The sequence below is a fragment of the Leopardus geoffroyi genome, chromosome A2, assembly GCF_018350155.1.
Source record: "Leopardus geoffroyi isolate Oge1 chromosome A2, O.geoffroyi_Oge1_pat1.0, whole genome shotgun sequence".
Classification (NCBI taxonomy): Eukaryota; Metazoa; Chordata; class Mammalia; order Carnivora; family Felidae; genus Leopardus; species Leopardus geoffroyi.
Genome location: NC_059331.1, coordinates 8,184,753 through 8,196,059, shown reverse-complemented (window position 1 = coordinate 8,196,059; position 11,307 = coordinate 8,184,753). Strand labels below are relative to the sequence as shown.

General features: G+C 59.9%; 2 protein-coding genes across 18 annotated transcripts in view; one reads left to right on the top strand and one right to left on the bottom strand.

Moving 5' to 3' along the window:
• Positions 1 to 3,033, top strand: TMED1 (transmembrane p24 trafficking protein 1). The gene is made up of 4 exons (XM_045491954.1): positions 1 to 299; positions 972 to 1,069; positions 1,215 to 1,398; positions 1,990 to 3,033. The coding sequence occupies exons 1-4, from the start codon at positions 117 to 119 to the stop codon at positions 2,206 to 2,208; spliced, it is 684 nt and encodes a 227-aa protein (XP_045347910.1). The 5' UTR covers positions 1 to 116; the 3' UTR covers positions 2,209 to 3,033.
• DNM2 (dynamin 2) overlaps positions 2,779 to 11,307 on the bottom strand; it is a 90,532-nt gene continuing 82,003 nt past the window's right edge. For 9 of the 17 annotated variants that reach the window (XM_045491911.1, XM_045491914.1, XM_045491916.1 and 6 more), the window contains 5 exons: positions 9,353 to 9,464; positions 8,667 to 8,831; positions 6,411 to 6,643; positions 5,163 to 5,405; positions 3,643 to 4,527 (listed from right to left, as the gene is read on the bottom strand). In XM_045491911.1, coding sequence (XP_045347867.1) covers positions 4,458 to 4,527; positions 5,163 to 5,405; positions 6,411 to 6,643; positions 8,667 to 8,831; positions 9,353 to 9,464 — 823 coding nt within the window. In that variant the 3' untranslated portion in view covers positions 3,643 to 4,457. Of the gene's footprint in view, positions 3,168 to 3,642; positions 4,528 to 5,162; positions 5,406 to 6,410; positions 6,644 to 8,666; positions 8,832 to 9,352; positions 9,465 to 11,307 lie in introns of those variants that run through there. The other 8 variants (XM_045491913.1, XM_045491915.1, XM_045491919.1 and 5 more) reach the window with 3 other exon arrangements.

Genomic DNA, 11,307 nt, shown 5'->3' with positions numbered 1-11,307 from the left:
TTTTCTCTTTGCTGGTTTCACGGAGCGGCTGCCAATGAGCTCCGCCGAGTAGCAGAAGGGGCAGGGCTAGTCCTTAAAGGAACCACGACCTCTTAGCAGACCGGAGGGTGACCCGGATGATGGCGGCCGGAGCGGCCCTAGCCTTGGCACTGTGGCTACTACTGCCGCCGGTGGGGGTGGGAGGGGCAGGGCCACCGCCGATCCAGGACGGCGAGTTCACGTTCCTGCTGCCTGCGGGGAGGAAACAATGTTTCTACCAGTCAGCGCCTGCCAACGCAAGCCTCGAGACTGAGTACCAGGTAGAGGGTCCCAGGTTGGGGAGCCAGCAAACAAGCGGAGCCTGGGTGAGGGGGCGTGGCCAGGCAGCTGAAGCGAGGCATGCATTAGAGGGAAGGGGGAGGAGCCCGTGCGTAAGAGCGCGGGGGCGGAACTAGGGAGCGCGAGCCGGAGCTGGTGGAGACGGCGTGTAGAGCGGAGGGGGTGGGAATAATGGCAGGAGGCGGGGCTAGAGTGAGACACCCAGAAGGGGCGGGGCCATAGGTTGTAACAGGGAGCCTTTCACGGGGCGGAAACCTCCCGAGTGGGCGTGGCCAAGAGTTGCGCGACGGCCGGAGTCGGTGGGTGTGACCAAGACGCGCCACAAGAAAGGGCGTGGTCAGCAAGAGGATTTCTCAGGGGTTGGGTTAAGGAAAGCTGGGCCCTGTCCCCTCATTTGGTGTGTGGCCAGGTAAACGTCGATCAAGGATTTACGACGCGGGTGTGACCAGATGAAAGAGCCAAACCCAAAGCGGTCATATCAATGAAGACAGCCAAGGCTAAGGTCTACCTGGGACAGGTCGGGCAGCACCAGGTCGCAGGTGTAGATGTCAGGGCTTAGGTAGCCTTCCGGTGATCTGTATGGGTCTGGCTTTCCCTGGCAGCTGCTCTTGGCCTACCCCTAGCCCTCCACCCTCTCTTACCTGCCCTCCCAGGTGATCGGAGGTGCTGGACTGGACGTGGATTTCACGCTGGAGAGCCCTCAGGGCGTGCTGCTGGTCAGCGAGTCCCGCAAGGCAGATGGGGTGCACACGTGAGTTCAGTCCCACTGTCTGCCTGGGTTCGGTTTCAGCCCTGCCCCTCCCCAGTGGCCTCAGGTTACCACCTTCCCTGCGTCTCAAGGTCCAGCTGGTGGGCCACTCAGGGTCACGTGTATCTGTGTGTCTTCTTTCTTCCAGAGTGGAGCCCACGGAGGCCGGGGACTACAAGCTGTGCTTTGACAACTCCTTCAGCACAATCTCAGAGAAGCTGGTGTTCTTTGAACTCATTTTTGACAGCCTGCAGGACGACGAGGAGGTTGAAGGCTGGGCAGAGGCCGTGGAGCCCGAGGAGATGCTGGATGTCAAGATGGGAGACATCAAGGTGTGCTCAGACTGAACTGGGGCCACTCATCCCATATTTCCGGCTTTTGGGCAGCCGCGCTCCCATTCTTCCACAGAGGCTGGGGTCCGCATTCGCCTGACCCAGCCTCCCTGGTGCCCCCACCTTAATTATGTTAATAGCAGCTCACGGTTAAAATAATACATTTCTAGGTGTAGGAGGGCTTAAATATCTCATGAAATCTCCGCATGAAGTAGGTAGTGTGTTCTCAATGCCCCATTCTAACTGAGGCACAGGATGGCTAAGGCCACGCAGCTAGCAGCTGGCAAAGCGAGGATTTGAATCCCGGGCAGTCTGGCTTTAGCAACTGTGCTGTTGACTACTACTAAGTACATTTTTTTACACTTATTTAGGCATGTAACTCTCACAGCAATTCGGAGGGAACAGAGGCCCGGAGAGGTCAATTAGCTTGCTCAAGGTCACATAGCCACTCGGTACAGAGAGCAGATTTAAGACTCACGGCAGCCTGGCCACAGAGTCTGTGATCTTAGCTCACCCCATTCCCCCTGGTTTTATTGGTCTCTGCTCCCTGAGAGGCGGAGGCCTGACCCTGTCCCTCTCTCTGCCCCACAGGAATCCATCGAGACCATGAAGACCCGGTTGGAGCGTAGCATCCAGATGCTGACGCTACTGCGGGCCTTTGAGGCACGTGACCGCAACCTGCAGGAAGGCAACCTGGAGCGGGTCAACTTCTGGTCTGCTGTGAACGTGGCCGTGCTGCTGCTGGTGGCCGTGCTACAGGTCTGCACGCTCAAGCGCTTGTTCCAGGACAAGCGCCCTGTGCCTACGTAGCCCCGGAAGGAAGAACGGGGAAAAGGGCAGCAGGGTACACGTGTGCGAGACGTGGGGGTCCCTTCCCCAACTGAGTTTCCTTCGGGAGGGGAGGCTATACAGTCAGGGCCGGAGGTGTGGCCCTCAAGTGTCCTCTCCCTTGGAGGGGCCGGGCAAGAAACACTTGTTGGCTTGGCTGACGGACCTGGGCCCTCCGGGAGGGGCAGCTCAGTGGCTCTCCTGGGAATGGTGCACGGACGGGGGCACCGCAGCATTTGAATGCAACCCTTGGGTATTGTGGCTCGTCTCCGCGTCCCCTGCTGTGAATGTGCGTGCCTTAGCCCGAGTCTTCCAGCACTGCACTGGCACTAGGTGTGGGATGGGGCCCGGGAAGCAAACTCTCCCTTCCCTTCCCTGCTGGCCTTCTGAACCAGGTTGTGGTGGGAGGGGGCTTGCTGTTTGTGGGGCCCCGTGCCTTCTTTGGTCTCCCCGTCACCCCACCAGAGGCCTGTTCCTGCTGCTGCTGCTGGGGGTGGCTCCGGGCTGGGGGCGACCCGCTGACACCAGGGGCTGGGAAGGAGACAGCAGTGCTCTTGCCAGGACAGTCACTTTATTGAGAGAAGGAGCCCAGCCCCTCAGCCCAGTGCAGGGGGGAGGCTCACTGTGAGGTCTGGTAACAGAACTCGAGGAGTGGAGACTGGGAGACCACCCGCCCCTGCTGCTCTCTCTGCGGGGGCCCCGGGCAGAGCTGAGGGGTGGCCCAGCCACACCTTGCACAGGAGCCTCACGGAACAAAGGGTGGTCTGGCCTGGGCACTGAAGTCAATAAATTATGGTCAGAAAATCACAGAGCCTGGTGATTGGGGCTCAGGGACACCAGCCGGGACAGACCTAGCCCCAAGGGGGCAAACCAGACAGGCGGGAGGGGTCTCCCACAAAGTTCAGAAGAAAGGTCGGGCGGGAGCCGATGGAGGTGGTCGCCTGGGCACAAGAGAAAAATCAGAAAGCAAAGTTTAACTGTGACCGGGGCTGGGCCAGGAGGCCTGGGACCTGAGGGGGAGTCCTTAGGACTACAGCAGTGGGGAGGGGTCCTGACCACTGCGGTTCAGGGTGGAATCCTCTCTCCCCTTAGTGATTCTGATGCCCACCCTAGGCCTGCATCCGGGTCTCCACACCAGTGCGTTAGGGGCGGCAGCCAGGCCCGTGTTAGTATGTGTGGAAGGGGAGCGGGGAACATCTGCCCCCACTCCTGAGGTGTTAAGGAAAGAAAGGATCTTCCCTTGAGAGCATGGTTGTCTCTGGAAGAAGTGAACCCTCTCGCCAAGAGCAGAGCCCCGTGAGTGAGGTGTGAGAGCTGGGGGTGGGAGGGAGGCCTGCTGGGGGGCGGGGGGGGGGGGGATGGCGAGCAAGTCCACATCCTCAGCCTGACAACACAAAAGGCCCACACAGCAGCCACTAGAAGCTTCTTCCCTTTATTTTAGTTTATTAATAGGATACAGAGTGCAGGCACTTACAGTGGTCAAACCGAGCGAGGAGCGAGCGAGGTCTGCTCAGTGATGGGCCACCTGGGGCCCACCCCGTGGGGGAGGCCTGGGTAGGAGCCAGGAGCCCCTCAAAGCCTCCCCACTCACTCAGCCCTGAGCCCAAGCCACCCCGGAGACCTGGGGGAGGGGGGACCCAGGGAGGAGAGAGCGAGGCCGGCAGGGCTGAGGCTTCCGGACCTGGCAAAGGCACCTCCGGCAGCCAAGGCCGAGGAAGGAATATTTACAACTCAGACAGGGCGGGCAGCGCTGGGCCTGCTGGGCCTGCTGGGCCTGGCTTGCTGCCGGGAGCTCCCGCTGCTGAGAAGCAGACATGCTCCTTGGGCCCCAGGAAGGCCTGGGGGATCCAGGCACTCTGGGTGCCTCTATTCTCAGCCTTTCCTGGCCAGAGAAGCCCTGGGCCAGTCCCCCACCCCGGCCCGAGTCCTCATTCGAGATGGCGCCCAGAGTGCGTTCCCTCCTCTGCTACCCCGAGGCTCCATCCCCCAAAGTGCACCACCCCGGCTCCCCCACTCCCTGCCCGGGGGCTCCAGGGCCCCTTCGGTCAGTGCTGTGTGCAGCAGACGGGGATGGGGGCCAAGGTTAGGGAAGAGTCAGGGGCTGCCCGCAGGGAGCCTGGTCCTGGCACGAGGACGGCGGGGCCAGGGGCAGCGGAGGGGCCCAGACCGAAGCTCCTGCACCGCGGGTGTGCGAGGACCCCCTGAGAACACGCCCCCCCTGCAGCCGCAGCCTAGTCGAGCAGGGATGGCTCGGCTGGGCGGATAATGGTGGGCCGGCTGGGCGCAGCAGGGGGTCTTCTGCTGCAAAGAGAATAAAGACAGACGGGGAGGGGGAGGGGGGAGATGGCAGTGAGGCCATAAGTAGGATGAGGGAGAGGAGCCCGCCCCCCCCCACTCCCCCCCCCCCCCCCACGGCGCTGCCCAATGCCCGGATGCCGGATGCTCTCAAGGATCTAGAGAGCCAGGGAGGAGCTGGCAGTGTGACTGTGTGAGTCCCCCCGACCTGGCGCCTCCCGCCCCCCGCCCCGGTTCTTCATGGGAGAAGTGAGGGCAGAGCCTGGCCTGCAGGGCGGGGAGAGGCAGGGCGGAGGTGTGTAACGGCTCACAGCGCGTGTCCTCAAGTAAGAAAATGGTCAAAACCAGGAGAAGGGGCCCCGCGTGAGGAGTCCCATCCTGCATCGCAGGCCACCTGCTCAGGCAGGGGACAGGCCTGGGAGCCCTGGAGTCACCTTGACTCTCCACCACCACTCAGTGACTTTGGGGAAAGTGACTTGGTCTCTCTGGGCCTTAGTTTTCACACCAGCCAAATGGGGATGATGACTCCATTCCCCACAGGGCGCGAGGAGAGCTTAGGGCAGGGTGTCAGATTCGAGGAGAGGCCCCAGGGTACAGGCCGGTGGCTCTAGTGGCAGGCAGTGAGGGGGGTCCAGCCTTACCTGGGCACTCCAGGGGGGATGCCGGGTGGAATCCGAGCCGGCCGAGACGGGATCTGAGGCGGGGCCGAGAAGGGGTCATTGTTGGCAAACACGCTCTGGGGTCCAGGCCTGGACGGGATGGGGGGTGCGGCAAAGGAGGCTGCCGGCATGGGAATCAGGGGGGGGCCCGGGGTCGGGCCTCTCACTGCCGGGGGCCGGCCTGGGGGATGCACGCTGGATGTGGGTCGGCGCTGTGGAGTGGGGCTGTGGAGAAAGGAGAGGGTGTGAGCTGGGGGTGGGGGTGGGGCGCGCCAGCCTGGCCAGTGTGGCCATAGAGGGCTGAGGGGGAGGGAGTGGCGCAGGCAGGCACCAGCTCCCGCCCAGGGACATGCAGGGGGGCAAGGACCTGTTCCCTCCATCCACCCGCCACCACCTGCTTGGCAATGGCTGTGCCCCCACCTAAAACTTGAGCCAGGGCCCACCTGCACCCCTCCTCAGCCGCCAGGGCCTCCCGCTTCCCTCTGACCTCACTCCCACGGCCCTCTGCCCCCCACCGGCCCTGCTCGGGCCTCCCGCCTGCTTCACCTCCTCCAAACCACCCTCCTTAGCCACAGGTCCCTCCAGAGCCCAGCCCTGACTGCAAGTCCAAATGCCTCCAGAGGCTGCAGGGCCTACAGGCCCCTGCCCTGGGCGCCCCACAGGCTGCCCCGTTCCCCAGGTTGGGTGCCCTCTCCCTAAGTAACCCATGGCTCCCTGAAGTCTCAGTAGGGCTGGCACCTTCTAGATTTCCCTGACCGACCCTCTCCTCCTGCCACCTGCCCCCGTCACCGGTCAGGTATCCCTGTCTGATGGTCTGCATTGCCCATGCCAGGGTCTCATCTCCATCCCACAGCTCTGGGGCGGCTGAGGGGGAAGGGGACGTGCCAGCTAAGGTTCCCAGCGGCTCCCGCAGATCGTCCCCAACCCGCCACTCTCGTCTGTGCTCCAGGAGGATGGCCCCGTGGCCACCACGGCCCGGGCCTCTTGCCCTCTCTGGCTTCCACTTGGGCTCACCGCGTGGGAAGCACCAGGAGACACGTGGGCCTTTAACCCAACCCTTCTCTTCGTCGCTTCAGGCCCACGCAGGGTAGCCGCTCCCACTGCGGCCAGCCCTGGGAGCCCCTCCACCCTGCCCACCCCGTGGGCTATGCCCCGACGGGACACACGGGAGGAACTGGGAGCCCGCAGGCAGCATCCTCCGCCGACTGCGGGTGACCGGGCCTTACGGACCTGTGGCTGCTGGAGCTCTGGATCCAGGTGTCATCGACGGGCGGGGGCACGGGCGTGGACACGGTGCTGGTGCTGATGTCCCCGATGATGTTGAGGGCCTCCTTGAGCGCATGGTACATGCGCAGCATGTCGTCCCGCCTCTGGGCCTGGTCGGCCGACTCCTCCATGAGGCTGCTCTGGTCCGCCGAGGAGTACAGGTAGGCCAGCAGCTCGTGGTGGATGAAGGCCTTCGTCTGGGGACAAGGGGTGGAGAGGTCAGGGCTTCCACCACGCCCGCCTGCGCCTGCGCCGCTGGCTGGGAGGGCGGCCGCCACACCCCGCAGGCTTTCTTGTCTTTAACTTTACTGCGGGACGAGCCAGAGGTTTACAACCCGGGGTGGGGGGGGCGGGGGGGTTCTACCCAAGTGTCTGCCGCGTCTCTCGGGGCCACCTTCCAGTGTTCTTCCGGCCCGTCTCACCAGACGCTGATGATTAAACCTACCCCGAGGACCCTGCCTCTCGCATCGCCATCTCTCCTCCCATCCGTTATCTGCAAACTGGCATCTGTTAAAAAACTGCTAGCTCCCTCTCTTAAAAAAAGAAATGTTTAAAAGGGGCATCTGGGTGGCTCAGTCGGTTGAGTGTCCGACTCTTGATTTCGGCCCCGGTCATGAAGCCAGGGTCCCTGAGTCAGGCTTGTCTTGCTGAGCGTGCAGGCTGCTTAAGATTCGCTCCCTCCCTCCCCCGCCACCCCCCCTCCCCCCCACCCCCCTCCCCGTCTGCCTCTGCCCCTCCCCCACTAGCACACGCTGGCTCTAAAATAAAAAAAATAAATAAACAAACAAACAACAACAACAACAGTACTAGTTTCTGTTCATTGTATACTTTGTTCCTTCCAAAACCTCCTATAAGATATACAAGTTTCTCAGGTACTTTTACTGCATTTCTAGGTACGTGTGTTCACGTGTACATGAGCTTCTACAAATAGGGACAGGTTTCCCTCTTCCTTTTCAGTGTTCACACCTCTACGCGATTTTTCTAATCTGACTACATTGGTTAGTGACTCTACAAAAAAGTTTTAAACACAAGTGGAGATAGCCAACTTGTTCTTGACTTTCGAGGGAATGCCTCCTGAGCTCCCCCATTAAGGTCAAGAGTGGCTTTGGGGCACCTGAGTGGCCAGTGGGTTGAGCGTCTGACTTCAGCTCAGGTCGTGATCCCACAATTTGTGACTTTGAGCCCCACGTCGGGCTCTGTGCTGACAGCTCAGAGCCTGGAGCCTGCTTTGGATTCTGTGCCTCCCTCTCTCTGTCCCTCCCCCTCTCAAAAATAAACATTAAAAAAAAAATTGAAAAAAAAAAAAAAAAAGAGTGACTTTGAGACTGAAACACAGATTCCTAACAGAAGACTCCTACAGTTGTCTTTTTCAGAATGGATGTTGAATTTTCCCAAATGGACTTTCAACATCTCCAAAAATGACCAGGCTTGACAGTTTATTTCCCCTCCTTTTTATACACATGGAGCCTTCCTGTATATTCTGTTACGCTCCACAGTTCTTTTTCTACATTATAAATGAGTTATTATCAACCTGGACATCCTCTTCTCTCCTTATTTTTGCTTTAGACCCTGTTACATTTCGAGCTTTCACAGGCACAACATAAACCCAAAGCTGGCCTACGTAGCTTCTTGGGTGCCCAGCTGAGCAGGAGGCCTGATATATGAACCCCCTGCACCCTCCCAGCAACCGAGAGCGGGAGACATCAGTACAAGTGCATTTCACCAGAGAGAGGCCTAGAGCCCTGTGAGTCTCGGGAGCCCGGGGGTACGCAGAGCCCTCCAGTGAAGGTGGGCTGGGCCACAGGCCATCAGGAGGCCACAGCTGGGGACAGACTCAGTCTGGGCTTTAATCCCACCTCCCACTCTTCTGAGTGACTCAGGGCAGCTTCCTTGACCTTGCTGGGGCCTCCTTTTCCTATCTAGAAAATGGGAGATGATCACAGTTCTTCTCCTAGGGTTCGTACAAGATTGAAACACTTCAGAGAAAGTATATACGTGTGGCATTTGTTTCAATTACCCAAGGAAAAGGGAGTGAGCTCCACGTGGCTTGTACCTTCTAATCTCCCGAGAGAGGCTGGGAACCCTGATTCTGACGTTTAGAAGGTTGTGACTCACTCTAATGTTAAATGTCATACAAAGGGCGTCCGGGCCCAATCCGGCCGTGGCTGCCCTGGCCTCCTCCCTGGTGGCGGGCGGGCCCTGGCGGGGCCGGGCACTCACGTTGTTGATCATGAGGTGCATGATGGTCTTTGGCATGAGGTCACGGATGGACTTGTTGATGATGGCCACATAGGAGTCCACCAGGTTGCGAATGGTCTCCACCTGGCGCTCCAGCTGCGGGTCCATGGAGAAGGTGTTCTCCTGGACCCCGTCCTCATTCTCTGCCTGTGCGGGGAGAGGGCAGGCGGTGAGGGGGGACTGTGGCCTGAGGCGAGCGTGGGGAGCCCCCCTTCTCTGTGAATGGCTTGCCTTGTCCTGCCCACAACCGGCTTTCTGGGGATGTCCCCTGATGGCCGTGTTGGCTTCAAGTGGCCCTGCCCGCCCCTGGCCTGAGCTGCCTGGACCTGGGGTGACCATGCCCCAAGGTGGTTGGACCCCTCACCTGGGGACTGGAACATGTTAATTTGGGGGCCGAGGGCAGCCACGTTCACTCTTCCTCAAGGACAGGAGGAGGAGAGGGAACAAAACAGATGGGGTCCCAGGCCACGTATATCCCTGTCCTTGTCTTTACTTGGAGAGCCTTCTGGACCCTGACCACAAAACCCTCTCCCCTTTTCTCCTTTGTTTGCTCACGATAGTATGGGCTATGATCCTAGAAACGACCCATCCAGGGAGACGCCAGACCCCTTCCTCTCCCAGGGTCAGCACAGCCCGACGTGTGCCGGCTGGGCAGGGCGGTTCCTTACCTGGTCCTTCTCGGGGTAGACCCCAGCTCGGAGGAACGAGGCCTTCCAGCTGTCCACGTCCTCCTGGGAGTCACAGGCCAGCTCGATCTGCCGCAGGTCCTTGTAGACGTTCCTGCAGCAAGAGGGAGGAAGAAGAGGCATGTGGTTCGACCCTGCCCGTGGGGCTAACAGGTGCAGGGAGCTGTAGCGTGGGCTCTGGGGTCTGAATGACGGGGATTCACACTTGACCCGGGCACTCACAACTGGAGCCCCAGGATGGCAGTGGCACCTGCAACCAGTCGGGCTGAGAGGAGCCCCAAGTTAGTGCCTACAGCATCTAAAACCCTGCCAAGTGCGGCGCACATGCTCGGTGATGTCTGCATCTAGTGGCATCCGTGGGGTTTTGTTTTTGTGGGTTCGGGTGACTCCTCTCCTCTCCCCTCTTCCATGCCCTCCCGTGGGGGCCAGAGGCTGCCCAAGACACTCTCAGAAGTGGGCAGGTGTCCCATAACACCCCTGCCTCGGGAAGCTCCCATCAAGGTTTCTCAGGGAGGCTACGGCAAAGTTGTTCAAAAGAACATTCTATGGGGCGCCTGGGTGGCGCAGTCGGTTAAGCGTCCGACTTCAGCCAGGTCACGATCTCGCGGTCCGTGAGTTCGAGCCCCGCGTCGGGCTCTGGGCTGATGGCTCAGAGCCTGGAGCCTGTTTCCGATTCTGTGTCTCCCTCTCTCTCTGCCCCTCCCCTGTTCATGCTCTGTCTCTCTCTGTCCCAAAAATAAATAAATGTTGAAAAAAAAAAAAAAAAAAAAAAAAAGAATATTAAAAAAAAAAAAAAAAAAAAGAACATTCTGTGACGGCAGAACCTGTGTCGTCAGGTGCGGTAGCAAGGAGCCGCAGGTGGGTTCTTTGTGAGCACCGGGAACGGGGCCAGGGTGACTAAGGAAGTGAATTTCAACTTCATTTTATTTCAGTCAGTTAACATTTAAATAGCTAAATTTGGGCCAGTGGTTACTGCACTGGATACTGAAGGTCTAGAATGTGCCCCGATTCCTGGGGGGGCTGGGCTGGTGGGGGGAGGGACGTGGAGGGTTGGGGCTCCCAGCTGAGCATGTGCAAAGCAGGACAAATGTGGGTCTGTGAGCAGAGGCGGCAAGAGCCACAAGGCTGGAGGAGAGACGGATGGACAGTGTTCTGCAGGCTGGGATCTGTGCCACACACGTGCTCTCCTGTCCCACAGGGCAGCGGTGGCCGAGATGGCCAAACTGGCCCACCACTTCGGCGTGAGATCTGAGTCTGAGGTTCCTCATGGCCCGTGACGGAGCTACGGCCAACTAGCAGTCAGTGTGTGGCTGCCCTGAGACTTCTGGAAGGAGTCTCGGAGAGTGGGAGACGGGCCTTCAGTGGGAAGGCTCTTCCTCTTCTGTTGCACTGCCTGGAATATCATGGTGGCTGGACCTCGGGCAGCCATCTTGGAAGAGGAGGAGGAAGGCTCAGGAATAAGGATGGACCCGGACGCCTTTGGAGCTGCCCCACCTGCCCCAGATGGGAACGTCGTGAGAAACAACAGCAACTTCTATCTTGTTTCCGTGACTATTATTCCGGGGTTCCTACCATCTTCACAGGGGGTCACGGGCCTGGGGAGGCAGGCCAGCTGCCCACTGTGCAGCAAGGAAGAGCTTCCTGGCAGGCCTGCCCCACAACAAAGCCCAGGTTCAGCCACGCCAGCGGGTCCCAGAGCTTCAGGCCATTCTGTGACAAAGCAGGTAGAGCTACTCCTACACAGAACGTGACGCTGGCTCCAACCCATGGGAGCGATGGGCAGTGAGGGAGGTGGCCCTGGGGCAGCGGGGAGGATGTCGATGTCTGTTGGTCCATCGTAAAGAACCTCCAGGCCTTGGCTGAAAGCCACTGCGACTTAGGTGCTCCCTGGCTCCTGGATGAGGACGCACCAGAGTCCCGCGTCCACGCCGTGCCCT

What these genes read in the sequence shown, in the direction of transcription:
- TMED1 (XM_045491954.1), top strand. Translation starts at nt 117, where the DNA reads ATGATGGCGGCCGGAGCGGCCCTAGCCTTGGCACTGTGGCTACTACTG. An exon ending in GCCTCGAGACTGAGTACCAG is followed by an intron (nt 300 to 971) that starts GTAGAGGGTCCC and finishes CTGCCCTCCCAG; the next exon opens with GTGATCGGAGGTGCTGGACT. An exon ending in AAGGCAGATGGGGTGCACAC is followed by an intron (nt 1,070 to 1,214) that starts GTGAGTTCAGTC and finishes TCTTTCTTCCAG; the next exon opens with AGTGGAGCCCACGGAGGCCG.